This window comes from Thunnus thynnus, chromosome 16 (assembly GCF_963924715.1).
Source record: "Thunnus thynnus chromosome 16, fThuThy2.1, whole genome shotgun sequence".
NCBI classification, from domain to species: Eukaryota; Metazoa; Chordata; class Actinopteri; order Scombriformes; family Scombridae; genus Thunnus; species Thunnus thynnus.
In genome coordinates, this window is record NC_089532.1 from 14,976,952 (window position 1) to 14,991,448 (window position 14,497).

The 14,497-nt window shown below is 38.9% G+C and overlaps 2 protein-coding genes across 2 annotated transcripts; both read left to right on the forward strand.

Annotated features, from left to right (window-relative positions):
- Nucleotides 1–3,973: 3,973 nt before the first annotated feature.
- On the forward strand, nt 3,974–5,850 carry znf593 (zinc finger protein 593). The gene is made up of 4 exons (XM_067615193.1): nt 3,974–4,080; nt 4,392–4,607; nt 5,243–5,305; nt 5,452–5,850. The coding sequence occupies exons 2-4, from the start codon at nt 4,408–4,410 to the stop codon at nt 5,576–5,578; spliced, it is 390 nt and encodes a 129-aa protein (XP_067471294.1). The 5' UTR covers nt 3,974–4,080; nt 4,392–4,407; the 3' UTR covers nt 5,579–5,850.
- Nucleotides 5,851–7,763: 1,913 nt separating this feature from the next.
- selenon (selenoprotein N) lies at nt 7,764–14,454 on the forward strand. The gene is made up of 12 exons (XM_067615190.1): nt 7,764–8,379; nt 9,242–9,359; nt 9,470–9,600; nt 9,784–9,996; nt 10,075–10,199; nt 10,886–11,023; nt 11,126–11,207; nt 11,836–12,024; nt 12,113–12,218; nt 12,384–12,496; nt 12,587–12,688; nt 12,850–14,454. The coding sequence occupies exons 1-12, from the start codon at nt 8,215–8,217 to the stop codon at nt 13,015–13,017; spliced, it is 1,650 nt and encodes a 549-aa protein (XP_067471291.1). The 5' UTR covers nt 7,764–8,214; the 3' UTR covers nt 13,018–14,454.
- The last annotated feature ends 43 nt before the right edge of the window (nt 14,455–14,497 follow it).

Genomic DNA, 14,497 nt, shown 5'->3' on the forward strand with positions numbered 1-14,497 from the left:
AAAGGTGCAACAAAAATGTTGCAGAATATGTCTTGCCAATACAGTGGCATTTGTTAGTAGCATTAGAAAATCTATATTTCTTATATACAGTGGGGTCTAAAAGTCTGAGACCACATTGAAAATCTTTCACCTAAACCTGGCAATAATCAGAAAGTCTGAGGATTCAGAAACATTTAAAAACACATGAAGTAATGACATGTGAAATGAAGAAGAAATATTTAAGATTCTACACTATTTCTTGGTCAGTAATCAAATTTATGCAAATTTGTGGCATTGACAAACTTAACTCCTTTGTACAGAAGGTCAAATTTCCTTGAGTTGTGTCCCTTCCATTGAAGCATGTGTTCAGATGACACCCAGGTGGATATGATCTACTCACTAGAGGCTTGTTCAATTAACTCAACTTGCAGGCAGTGTTCACCTGTTATAACTATGGCTGTGCTTCAAGTTTACAGTAGATCATTGCTAACTAAGTAGCATTGTCATAGTGGGAAACATGGTATCAGTACTAAGTGAAAGTGTCAGAAGTCAAATTGTTATTCTGAGGAAAGACAGGCTTTCTCAATGTAAAATCATGGCTAAACTAAAGGTTTCTAAGGGGGCAGTGCATGGAACTTTATAACACTTTGCAGAATCTGGATCAGTTGTAACCAAAGCACGATCAGGCAGACCAAAAGTAACCGCACCATCAGAAGATAAATATATCAAGCTTAGTTTCCTGATAGATAGAAAAGCAACTTCATCACAGATACAGAATTTGCTAAATTAAGAATGCAAGACTCCAATCAACAAAAGTACTGTCAAAAGGAGGCTGTGTTGTAGTGGTCTCAGAGGACGAGTAGCAGTTTCTAAACCATTTCTCAGGAGAGGAAATAAGGCCAAATGCTTGGGGTGCGCAAAGAAATACCAGCATTTCACACTGGATGACTGCAAAAAAGTCCTATTTACTGATGAATCCAAGCTTGAGATTGATGGCAGTAACAGAAGGGTGTATGCCAGGAGATGAACAGGAAAGAGATTGATACTGCAGTGTATCAAACTGACAGTGAAACATGGTAGTGGGCATATTCAAGTCTAGGGGTGTTTTGCTTACTCTGGAGTTGGAAACCTGCACCAAAGTGACGACACCCTGACCAAGGAGAAGTACCACTCCATTCTTCAGAGACATGCTGTACCCTCTGGATTGCATTTTTGTGGAGAGGGATACTGCAGCAGGATAATGACCTCAAACACAACTCAAAGTTTTGCAAGAACTACTTAAAGACCAAAGAAGACCAAGAAGTCCTGACTGTCATAGACTTTCCTCCACAGTCGCCTGACGTCAACCCCATTGAACATTTATGGGGGCACTTGAATCATTAATTGACTGACTGTTGCAGCTCTAGCACCAAGTCTTATGTGTGAAAGGTGCAACAAACATGTTTGAAAATATTATACATATTATTTTAGTTTAAAATACAAATTGTGCGATACATTTCATTCGTTCCTGTATATTTGAACATTCGGTATATGTACATAACCACCCATTATATACATATAATGGGTGGTAACTTGTCACTTGTCAACCGTCCAATATTTATGTCAGCAATCTGTGCACTCTTCACACCTTTGCACTTCTGTATCCTGTTTACATTTCACAGAAGTGGTTTCACCTGTATATCAACATTTCTTTTGTATCTTTTGGAAGATTGTTGTGTGTAAGTACATTGAGAGCCTCTAAACCGGAGTCAAATTCCTTGTATGCATAAACATACTTGGCCCGTAAAGATGATTCTGATATATCTTTCCAATAACAGTGGCATTTGAAAGTAGTATTAGAAAATCTACAGTATATTTTATACATATGTATATATCCCTATGTTGTTGGGGAATTCACACTACTGGGGCTTATCATTACTGCATGGCTTCTTAACACAGTGGCGCCTAATGCCTAAATTTGCCAGTATTATTTTGATAGTTTATTGTTATTGGTGTTACTTGCTGTTATGTTAATAAATTGTATTTTGAATTTAATGCAAGCCTTGGCCCGTAAATTAGTGTGAACTAGGGCTGCAACTAATGATTATTTTCATTATCAATGAATCTGTTGATTATTTTCTCGATTAATTAATTAGTTGTCTGGTCTTTAAAATGTAAGAAAATGGTGAAAAATGTTGATCACTGTTTCCCAAAGCTCAAGGTGATGTCCTCAAATATCTTGTTTTGTTCTGACCAACACTCCATGACCCAAAGATACTCAGATTACTGTCATAGAAGACTAAAGAAACCTGAAAATGTTCACATTTAAGAAACTGGAATTAGAGGATTTGGTCATTTTCTTGTTAAAAAATGACTCAGAACGACTGATCAATTATAAAAATAGCTGGCAATTCATGTAATAGTTGGCAACTAATCAATTAATTGACTAATCACTGCAGCTCTAGTGTGAACATCAATTAAGTGTCTCATCATGTGTACATATATACAGCTTATAAAAAAGACAACCATAAATACACTTCTGTTATGGTTTTCATTTTTTTATTATTTCTGACCAAAACACCTCGATGACATTGAAATTGGGAAATTATGCAGAGTATGGAAGGTAACATGTCATGTACTTGATCACCTGATTATGCCACCTAAAAATGAATTTGCAGAAAGGAATCTTAATTGTCTTTTTTGTCTTTAGCAGCATTTAAAATCCTACTTAAGTGAAAGTATTACCAATTAAATATACTTAAAGTACTAAAGTAAAAGTAAAATTGGGCTGCATATTAAATACATTTAACAGTCAATGCATTAACAGCATTTTATTGTTTTGAGTTGGAGCTAGTTTGAACTGAGTTTGAAGGATCACAAAATAAATCTGAGGGGTCATGAGATGATAGATTGGGTAGGAAAGAAGAAAAAACATAGTTCTGCATAAATTTGGATTTTTTTTTTTCAACTTTTCTTTAATCTTTGAGTTTTTGTGAAATATTGGAAAGTTTAACCTCTTTGGGCCCGAAACAGCTACTTCATTTGAAAGTATGTGAGGGGAAATTTAGAGGGGAAATGTCTCTGGTGGAACTGCTAACAACTGGGACATCTGAAGCATGACAAGTAGACATAACTACACTGTCATTTCCTGTAAGGGGCCAAAAGCCAAAGCGTTTAGCAACCACTGGTTTAACCTTAAACAATACAGAGTAAATTTATAAGATGATCATTATTTTATTTTGTTATTTTAATCTCGATAGTAACTAAAACTGTAAAATAAATGTAGTGGAGTAAAAAGTACAATATTTCCCTTTGAAATGTGGTGGAGAGAGTGTATAAAGTAGCATCAAATGGAAATACTCAAGTAAAATACAAGTACTGTACCTTAAAACTTGAGTAAATGTACTTAGTTACATGATGTAAGGTTACATACAGTTGTGCAGAAAGGCCTGTTTTAGCAAGTGCTTTGTTTCTCCTGCCATACTTTAAATAAGTAACCTCCTCTTAAATTACAAGAAGTCCAGTCTTTGGTGTGCAGAGTGTCTGCCCATGTCTTTGTCTCTGTTGTGTGATCCCTGTGATTAAGTGTCCCTGTAATCCTTACTTGTTTGTGTTTGTATGCACCTACTGTGGTAAAGAATTTCCTCCTTGAGGACAAATGAACTAGATCTATATCTGTTCCACCACTGTTCCCGAGTACTGTTCAACATGAAGGCAAACTTATAATGTGAAATGTGCCATAAAGGTTTGTAATTGAATTTTGCAACAATAAAAAATAAGTAAATGTAACTAAATACAACTAATTAAAACAACAAAGCAAACTTAATTCAGTCCACATGTTCAAACAAACACTCTCTGAAAACATGTTAAGCACCTTTTTTTTCTTATATATTATGTCTGAGTGAGCGTTTGATGAATTAAAATGTTACTTTTTGTATGTTTTGATTTCATTGTTTGCATTAATGATAATTATCAAACACTATAATGATTACAACATGCATGTTGTAGTCTTTTTCTGCCCCGTATAGTAGTGTTTGGTGCCCTCTACAGGTGAGCAGGTACATTTGTTTTATTTTCTTGACCCGGAAATAGATTCGTCCCTGTCGGCCACACGTGTGAAAGGTAAGCAAATCTAAACCGGACAAACGAAGGGTTTTAAAAGCAAATCTGCTGCTTAAGTTATTGAGCTTAGACATTTGGTTCATCATCATCATTTTGTTTAGCCCGTTAGATCAGAGCTGGTGGCACAAAACAGCCTAAACGTCAAGCTGACATCTGGAGTCTGTTCTTCACTTGCTAAACACTCAAGTAGAAAGTTATTTATCGCTGCTTATCGTCAGTTCCGACCATCAATAAAAAGCAGAACCCAGTTTGCTTCTGATATTTACCTACAGACAACTTTACCACGCGTGTATTTGTGTTGATCCTCGCAGTCCAGCCGGCTCCATCATGGGAAAGTCCAAACAAACAGGAAACCACAAGAGCGACAAGAAGAAGAACATAGCGAAGACATGGAAGACAAAGCGCAGGACTAAAGACCTGGACCAGATTCACTCAGACATGAAGCCTGAAACAGCAGCCAAACTGCTGCATCAGGAGGTGGACTACGATGTCACAGGATGTGCACAACACTATTGCTTACACTGCGCGTAAGTACATCACTGTTTGTCCCGATGGAGCTCATGGACAAGATGAATAGACACAAGTGACTCAATTTAGGCTTTCCATGCGTATCAAACCATTGCATTAAGTGTTATCTGTGAAAGCGGCAACAACAAACTGACTTGCCAATAAAAGTGATGGCATTTGAAAGTAGTAGAGCTGCAGCGATTAGTCAATTACTCAGTTAGTTGCCAACTATTTTGATAATCGGTTAATCGTTTTGAATCATGTTTTTGAGAAGAAAATTTCCAAATTCTCTGATTCCAGCTTCTCAAATGTGAATATTTCCTGGTTTCTTTAGTCCTCTATGACAGTAAACTGAATAACTTTTGGGTTGTGAACAAAACTAGACATCTGAGGATGTCACCTTGGGGTTTGGGAAATGGTGATCGACATTTTTCACCATTTTATAGACCAGACAACTGATTGATTAATCAAGAAAATGATCGACAGATTAATCGATGATGAAGTGTTAGCTGCAGCCTTAGAGAGCAGCATTAGAAAATCTAGACAACTTGAATTGACTGCTCGTGTATAGTTTTGGAAAGTGTCCCTATGTTGTTGGTGAATTTATTAATTTACTGTATAGCTTCTTGACACAGTGGCTCTTCATGTCTTGCAGGAGGTATTTTGTGGATATGAAATCCTTAAAAGAGCACTTCAAGACTAAAGTGCACAAAAAACGGTAAGGCACCAGCGTCTCAAACTATGTCACTCTATCTGCATTTGTATATTTTGACTTAAAAAAAAAAAAAACTCATCGCTCCCATTTCTTCTTGCTCAAATTCTGTCTGTGTGAGTTTGACAGCTTACCTCTCTTTCTCCATCCAGGTTGAAACAGCTGAGAGAAGAGCCCTACACCCAGGCAGAGGCAGAGAGAGCAGCAGGTATGGGCTCCTACATCCCTCCTAAAAAAGTTGAAGTGAAGACACAGTCTGTTGAAGAGGACATGGACTGAGAACTGCCCACTTTCACCTTTTGGACTGAATTTGCAGAAGCATTAATAAACATCTATAATGCTTCTGTTATCTCTTGGTGCCACAAATGCATGGTTAAATGTTTTATTTGTGACACATAACATTTGTTTTTGCAACCACCTGTTATATAATCTGTTATCACCAGATTCAGGAAAGCTTTACCTTATACTGGGTAATGTAACGCAACATGTACCTATGTAAATATTGAGTGTTTGCGCAGCTGTGTGGAATGCTAATAAACTATAAAAAAGAGTGGATTCAGTCAGATTGTATTCATACCAGGCGACAGTATGGTTAAATCTGAGTTTCCCATTCTGAGGTTGGGACCCAGCAAGAGTTCCCGAGACAATAAAGTAAAAAGTAGAATAAAGTAAGTATTTTATTTCTAACTCTTCTCCAATTTTTGTTGTTTTTTTTTTGTTTTTTTGTTTTTTGTTCTTGTGAAATACTGAATACTTTTACCCAGCCTGATGATAAAGAGCGACTCATTTACGATTTAGTTTTTTACTTCTTTTGAAGTGGGGAAATTGTTGGATGTTGATGGTATTTCAGTCGTCTGGAAAAAGCGTTACCACTTTGGGCCTCTTAAAAATGTAAAATGGAAAAAATCTGAGAAAGAAAAATCCACTGTTTGGATGAACTGCATAAAACTCCTACGCACACTAAGGTCATAACCTGAGTGGTCACACTTAGACCTGGATTCATTTTAAGGAGTCACAAAGCACAAGGAAAAGTTTAGTTTGAGGCTTAGGTACATGACTCATTGTTGCTCATAACCAAATTCATGGAGATGTTGATACAAAGATTTCTCTCACGTAAAACATACCTGCAACATTGTCAGTCTGAATCTAACTTCGGACTTTTATTGCACATCAGTCCCCGGTTTTTTCGTTTTTGCCCATTTTTTTTACTTGTCTCTCAAGTGAACTATTCAATGAAAAATAAACAATAGAACGGATAATATTATTGTCAGATTTTTGTGATTTTAAGTAGTCTAACCATAAGTTTATTACATGGCCTCACCACTGCATTTCGTTATTGCAGTATCTGTACTCTGTGCAATGACAATAAAGTTTAATCTAATCTAATATTAAGGATATAAAATCCTAAAGAGCAGTCCAGCAGTTACAAAGTCTTCACTGCACTTAGAGAGTAGAGTTGAAGTTGCAAAAAATGTAATAATACACCCCTTTGGCAGGCAAATTGAAGCTTGTAAGCAGACATTCCTGGGTTAAAATGACAACCCTGCCCCTTTAACTGTAACAGCAGTGCCAGCGCCAACTGTCTGCCAAGTTAGAAAAAATGTACAAGAGAACTTCCGGTCTTCAATTTCTAAATAAAGCACTTAATGGTAAAATGGCTTTGTAGATAGGTTTAGGCACATTTGTGACCTCAGTATTCATTCAGTCACGTTTTTTTTGTCTGTCATCCTTTATTGGATTTTATCTCGATACCACAGATATCTGCTGTTTGCCCCAGAACGAAATATTGGTTTTAAACTTTTTTTTTTGGATCCGAAAAAATGTTTTTGTTTTTTTATGGCAGAAAGTACATCACCAAATGATGACTTTATCTTTCAAGGGGCAACTCTCTGCTGATAAAGAGGTAAATGTAAAAATATTTTGGTATTTCCCTTAATGTTGTTGGGAACGTTATTTGGCCAAATCACATAAAAAAGCCTCTTTCACACATATTTCCCAGTAAATCACTGGGATAACCTTTCAGGCACAACTAGCGCTTTTCACTATTCACACTTGCAGCTATACATTCAGGAACATTTCCGTCTTGTGCCTTTTCACACATGTCATGGCAATGCTGGTATAAATGGGGCAAGGGGCCGTCCATCAGATGGCAGTCATGCAACAATTATAGATGCCAACCGCCATAAAACTAAACAGAAGATGCACGTTGTACGCCGCAGAAGACGTCTTATTATTTTCAGGAACATGGCGGGCGAGGAGCAGTTTTTGTCCACTGCCAATGTTCTTGTAATGTATTTTTAAAAGGAGCTTGTTTGCAAACAAAATAACTTGTATTGTTTGTTAGTTGTCAAATCTTGCGCAAAAGCACGACAACAAGCAACAAGTCAACCGTTAACAAGTCGCGGATTCAAATACGTCATCAGCAGCAGAGTCTTGTGATTGGTTCGCCCGCTCTACGTGAAAGCGTCTTTCGTCAGACGGACGTAAGCCTTTATGTGATTGTCCTTGCAATGCATTCACAACACAGCTGTACCGGCATTTTCCCTGAAATGTTACTAGACCAACAGTAGCGCTTTAATTTTGAGCCCACAAACGCCGCATATCCGGTTTCGTCCTGTCTTTTACCCGGTCGCTTGACGCATCTTAACCGCATCCATATGGTTGTACATTAGATGTGGGAAATAAGAAATCTGTGCTGCTAGCTAGCCACCGTTTAAATACGATCCAGCTGCTGCCAGCGAGCGTCAACGGCCGGAAAAGAGGCGCGATCCCCGGTGTACAGGATAACAGAAGTGTCGGTGGATTCTTGACACTTTAAGAAAGAAGTTTACACCGCAGGAGTATTGCTGGTAGCCGTTTTTGGACGCTATCCGACGGTCATGTCTTCGTGTAAATAGCCGTGGTGGAGGTCGAGGATGGCCGCGGACGTGGATAAAACAACCCCCGAGGATGGGCACCAGACCCCGGGCTCTGGATCCTGGATCACCAGAGGGATGTGGACGCTGCTCATGGTCACTGCTGTCCCTATTCTCGCGTTTGGGATCAAGTATTACCAAGATGCCCAGCTCCTCAAACGTCATGTGAGTTCAATATTTGTAATAACACTGACACACGTCTCATCATTTAGGCGAAATCAGCTTGGGCTGTTTTTAATTTGACAATGTCTAAAGAAATTACATTTCGTTTAATTGTAACTTGTCTAATTGTCTAATATAATTATACTCAGTTTACGGTGTGTGTATTATTTAAGATGCTTGTCAAATGCAAATAAAGCACTAATTAAGTAACGATCTCTAGTTGTGATTGTAAAGAGTTTGCAGTGATCTTTTAGCACATCGTGACCTTACGTACAGTATTACTGTGATATCATATTTGATCACTAATCTCTCTGAAAGGTGCGCTTACAGTAAATATTTGTCAGACAGCAGTCGCCCTAAAACACCACATCTGCAGTTTTTCCACCCCTTGGTGTTTTATTAGGTGGGGGTGGGTCTTTGTCCCAGCTGGTAAAACTCAACCTCTTGTTAAAATCCACTGTTGTTTGGCTTCAGAGGGTCTCCAAGTTTTTTTTGTATCTCCCTGCCCCCTTTTCCCTCCATTGTACAAGAGCTGCTAGGCACGCATCTGTCTCATAAAGGGTCTGACTGAAACACATGCTCGGAATCTGTCGCCTCTGGGCTGATCTTTATCCAGACGGAGCTGCTGCTGAGGTCGAATGAATGACCAGACACCAGGGACACAATACTGGTTATGTTAATACATTAAAACATATTTTATGTCTTAAGGTCAAAGTATTGTGCATCTACAACAGTGTTTTTGTCATCTACCACATCCCGGTGTGTCGTCAGACGTCTCAGTGTCCCCGTTTTGATTTGATGCGGCACATGACATTGAAAATCACTGAAGTATGTGAAATGACAATAATACACGTTTCTCTATTAGGAAGAGAGTGTTCGAACTCTGGGTGCCGAGGGACTCTTTCTCTTCTCCTCCTTAGACACCAACCATGACCTCTATCTAAGTCCGGAGGAGTTTAAACCTATTGCAGAGAAACTCACAGGTACATCACACATCATTTTCTTCCTGTATGTGCATTTTCCCTGCTGTCTCTGCTGTGTATTCATTACCTTCTACACTGACTGTGTACGTCTGTCTACGGCTTCCTCACAGGGATTACACCCCCGGCAGATTTTGAAGAGGAAGTGATCCATGACCCTAATGGAGAAACTTTGACCTTGGAGGCCAAAATGCAGCCCCTGCTGCTTGACTCCATGACAAAAAGCAAGGATGGCTTCCTTGGGGTAAGACAACACCTAGAGATGAGTGTATTTAAGTAAATTATTATTGCATTTCATTCAAAAGGTGTAATTGATTACATTGTACCATACATTTTTTTTGAAGAGGAAATCCCTTGACTTTTGAAGAAGTGTGTGTGAGTTGGTGACACTGATCGTATGTTCATTCCAGCTCTTGTTTTCTTGCAGGTTTCTCACAGCTCTCTGGCTGGCCTGCGCTCATGGAAGAGCCCGGCAGTGCCTTCCTCTTCCTTCTCTGCCAGCCAGTTCAGGGTCTTCTTGCCCCCAAAGAACAAGGTGGAAGTGGGAGACACATGGTGGGTGATTCCCAGCGAGCTCAACATCTTCACTGGGTACCTGCCCAATAATCGTTATCACCCTCCCACACCAAAGGGCAAAGAGGTATTTTTAAAAATTCATCACTTTTTAGTCTGTAATTAGGCTGTGACTGCATTAATGACTGTTCTTGTCCTGCTGCAGGTTCTCATCCACTCTTTGCTGAGTATGTTTCACCCCCGGCCCTTCATCAAATCACGTTTTGCACCTCAGGGCGCAGTCGCCTGCATTCGTGCCAGCAATGACTTTTATTATGACATCGTTTTCAGGTGAGATGACGTATGAGACTATAGCAGTGCATTTTCAGATTCTGTATACTTTGCATTAGTGCTGACTAATGTCCAGAACATACCCTGAACTTTTAGATTAATGTCCTTCCTGGCAGGCAGCCATTGGTTTCATTTTAAAATCAGCATGTAGAGTCTAAATTACCCTAAGGGAGTATTTAGATTTTTAAGGGGGTCAAAAGTACATCATTTTTGCATTGTAATGCATTTGCAAGCAGTACCTGTTTTGAAAATTATTCTTTGGTTATATAGAAATTTACTTACAACACATCTTCTCACAGTTTCCTTTAAGAGTTTTAACAACAATTCTCACTCACAACTGTATTTCCTTGTAATAATAATGTAACTTGAACAAAAAATGGAATATCTAATGCAAGCAAGTTTCACTTCACAGGAATTTGGTTTACTTTACTAGAATAAGGAGACGACTGTCAGGAAGGTTGAGAATCAAATCACAACTTATGGTTTGCTTTGGAAATTGCTCAGCAGTGAAGTCAAGTCTACACAATTTGTAATTAATTGCCTAAAACACAAAACCATTTTTACAGTCCTTTAAATGGCTTCACCACTTTCCTGTTACATGCTTTTAAACTCAACACAACTTTTATATGTAGCATTTAAAACACAATAAAATTGACCTAAAGTGCTTATTCTGTTCACTTCCGCAGGATTCATGCAGAGTTCCAGCTCAACGATGTTCCAGACTTTCCCTTCTGGTTCACACCAGGGCAAATGACTGGCAACATAGTTCTCTCTAAAGATGCTTCTCATGTCCGTCACTTCCACCTCTATGTCCCCAATGACAGGTAAAGCCCCTGAACACACTGTCACGTGCATTCACACAGTCCCCTCTCAGTACTGTTTCCAGGTATTGTAGTTCCAGTGTGACATGATCTGCTGTGTCCCAGGTCTCTAAATGTGGACATGGAGTGGCTGTACGGAGCTAGCGAGAGCAGCAACATGGAGGTGGACATCGGATACCTGCCACAGGTGCAGCTGCAGTGATGCGTTTATATTTTACTTGGTAGAAGGGAAAGGATAGTGACTGTAAATGTCATTTTATTTATTTATTATTTATTATAACATTTAGTATTTCATCTTGTGTTCCACACAGTGAAAACTCTTATCTCATAACCACATGATTGTCCTTGTGATAATTTTTCAAAGCAACATTAAACTAATTCAGTCAAATTTACATCCAATTGGTTTTGTTGTTTTAGGATTTTTGTTTTTTTACTGTTACTGTTCTCATTGTTGCATGGCCCCAACTTGACCTGATTTAGTCAATAAGCATGTGAAGTAACATCAAGTTTAGGTAATTTTCCCCTTGAAGTGGGAATTTTAAAAATGTGGGTAAATTTTAACTTTATGAAAAAAAAGATGTTTATTTTTTCATTTCCATGTTGTCATCAAACTATATTAAACTCTTGCTAATCCCCTGTTTTTACCTCAGTTGGTCCTTTACATATTAAAAAGATATTTGCCTAAAATGGTTAAAATGTGACCAGTTACTACGTTGCAGAAATAAGTTAAAGATAATAATATGAAAGTAAAAGCAAATAGTATGTGATGCTTTCTTTATTGTCTTGTATTTAAAAAGTTGTTCCTGTGTTCACAGTTAGAGCTGCAGTCCACGGGCCCGTCCACTCCCTCCATCATCACTGACGAGAAAGGCAACATCATCGACAGTCGAACCGGCAGCGCTGAGCCGATCCAGTTTGTCTTTGAGGACATCCACTGGACCTCAGAGATCAGTCAGGAAGAGGCCACTCGCCGTTTGGAGGTCACCCTCTACCCGTTCAAGAAGGTAAAAACACCCTTGTCATCATTGTTTCCCCTGAATTGGACATGAAGCGGTGATTGTTTCAATGTTTTCACGTTGTGCTTCTTCACAGGTGTCCTACCTGCCCTTTTCTGAGGCCTTTGAGCGAGCTGAAGCGGATAAAAAATTGGTGCATTCCATTCTGCTTTGGGGAGCATTAGACGACCAGTCCTGCTGAGGTGAAGTCATTAACATGTAGCTGATTTCACAGTGTTATACACTGCTACTGACATGTCTATTTAAAACCATTTAGTCCTTGAAATAAACCTTTCTGAATTAGAAACTCTGGTGTATTTATTACACTTAAATTTCTGCATCTCTGTCTCCTCTGCACACCTCCGCAGGTTCGGGGCGAACTCTCCGGGAGACAGTCCTGGAAAGTTCGCCCGTCCTGGCCCTGCTCAACCAGAGCTTCATCAGCAGCTGGTCTCTGGTCAAAGAACTGGAGGACATGCAGGTGAGTGGCCATGACCATACAACAGCTGACTGAATAAATGGTTTGTTGTCATTCTGCTGTAACTGACACACAGTTTCCTCACTTAACCAGGCTGACGAGCAGAACCCTGCGTTGAGTCAAAAGGCCCGCTTACATCTGGAGAAATACAACTTCCCTGTGGAGATGATGGTTGCACTGCCTAATGGAACTATTGTAAATAGCTTGCTCTTTTATTATCCTACAACTTCAACAAATCACGTGGAAGGAACTCATGTTGATACCAGTATCAAATCAAGAAATTCTAGTTTTAAATGTATTAAAAGCTTAAAATTGTTCCCCACTTTGTTTCTTTTATCTCTTCTATGTATCTTTAGGTCCATCACATCAATGCAAACTTCTTCCTGGACCAGACGGCCATGAAACCAGAGGAAGAAGGAGCAACTTTCAGCTTCTCTGGGGGATTTGAGGACCCCTCCACTTCCACTTATATCAGTTTCCTGAAAGAGGGGTTGGAAAAAGCCAAGCAGTACCTGGCACAGTAAAGTGTGTATGTGTGTGTGTGTGTGTGTGTGTGTGTGTGTGAGTGACAGAGCCTTGGAGACTAAATCTAAGTGGAGGAAATGATCATCATTCCTCTGGGTAATGAACCAAGATAATGAAAACCCTCCAACAATTAGAGAGAAGCTTTCTCATCTGTGTTGGCAGCTGACAAATCTTTCTTGCCTTCTCTCCTCTTTTCTTACTATTTATTTGGGCGTGGTCAGAAATGAAGTTTTATACTTTGATTTGAAATATACCCGTATTTGTATTGTGACTAACAGCACATATTAATGACCTACAGGGAAATATTGCTTCTCAAACCTGTAAATGTAGTATATTTTAATGAAATACAAAAGGCCTTGCACACTGAGCAGTTAGAAATATTTAAACCCATTTAGATCTGCTTTCTCTGCTTGTAGCTGCTGATTAAAGCCCATACTTTTCCTACTGCATCATAACACACTGAAACATTTAATATTTCTTCTTTTGTATCATGGTTTTGCATGTGCAATATTTAAAGACTGGATAGTAGAAGTGTTTCTCTCCCTGCTTTTTGAGTTTTTTTTCACCCAGAGACAAGGCTGGAGCAGATGTTGCCTCCAGTTTTATTTCAGCAGTTTGTGAAGGTTTTGCCTGAAAGCTCTCTCTGAGCTGGGCATCGCCTGATGTTTATAGCTGAGGCTGCTGGAGGGAACACCCTTTCTCTGTCTCTGGGGGACAAAAGCAGCAGGAAAAACTAAACTGGACTGTGGTACATAAAATGATGAACTTGTTGTATTTTCAGTTTGAAACCAAATGTTTAAAATGTTTAGCAGATTTTCTGTTTTGGTGGATGATGTGACCACACCAAAGAACATTGTTTTCATTATATATACAGTAGCTGGCTTGTAGTCCTAGAGCAGCTGTCGCCAATAAATCCAACAAGTTGCCTGCCACTTGGTTCGTATTTATGTAACTCAGTGGAACCAAATGGTCATAATCTTTGCAAAATTGTTAGCTTCTTGAACGGAAAGGCACACGATACCATGTACTGTTGTTATCCTGCCTGAGGCTCAAGTTTCATGTCTTTACCCAGACAGGAAGAGCTATTTAAGAAAAAAGATGACAATCTGGACCTACTGTTAGCTATTATTCCTCTTTTTACTACACATTAAGTCAGTTTTCATCTCTTCCAAATGTACAGAAAGAAACGATTTCCCCTTCAGGTCCTAGTCTCTGTTTTTAGTGTGAAACAGAAAAACCCAGAAATCAAGAAAACTCATTTGAATTAGTAGCTGTGCAGTTTGATAAATGAGAATTAATATGAAGTCAGACTTACAAGGTCTTGTCCCTGTGAAATATCTGTCTGCTTGGATCCTTTGAGGGGAAAAACCCTGTTATTCTGTAACATACCGGTGCCATTTTTTTTCACAAGGTGAAATAAAACAGTTTTTTTTTTTTACAAATTGAATTGTGCTTTTTTTTTTGCAACACACCGTACAG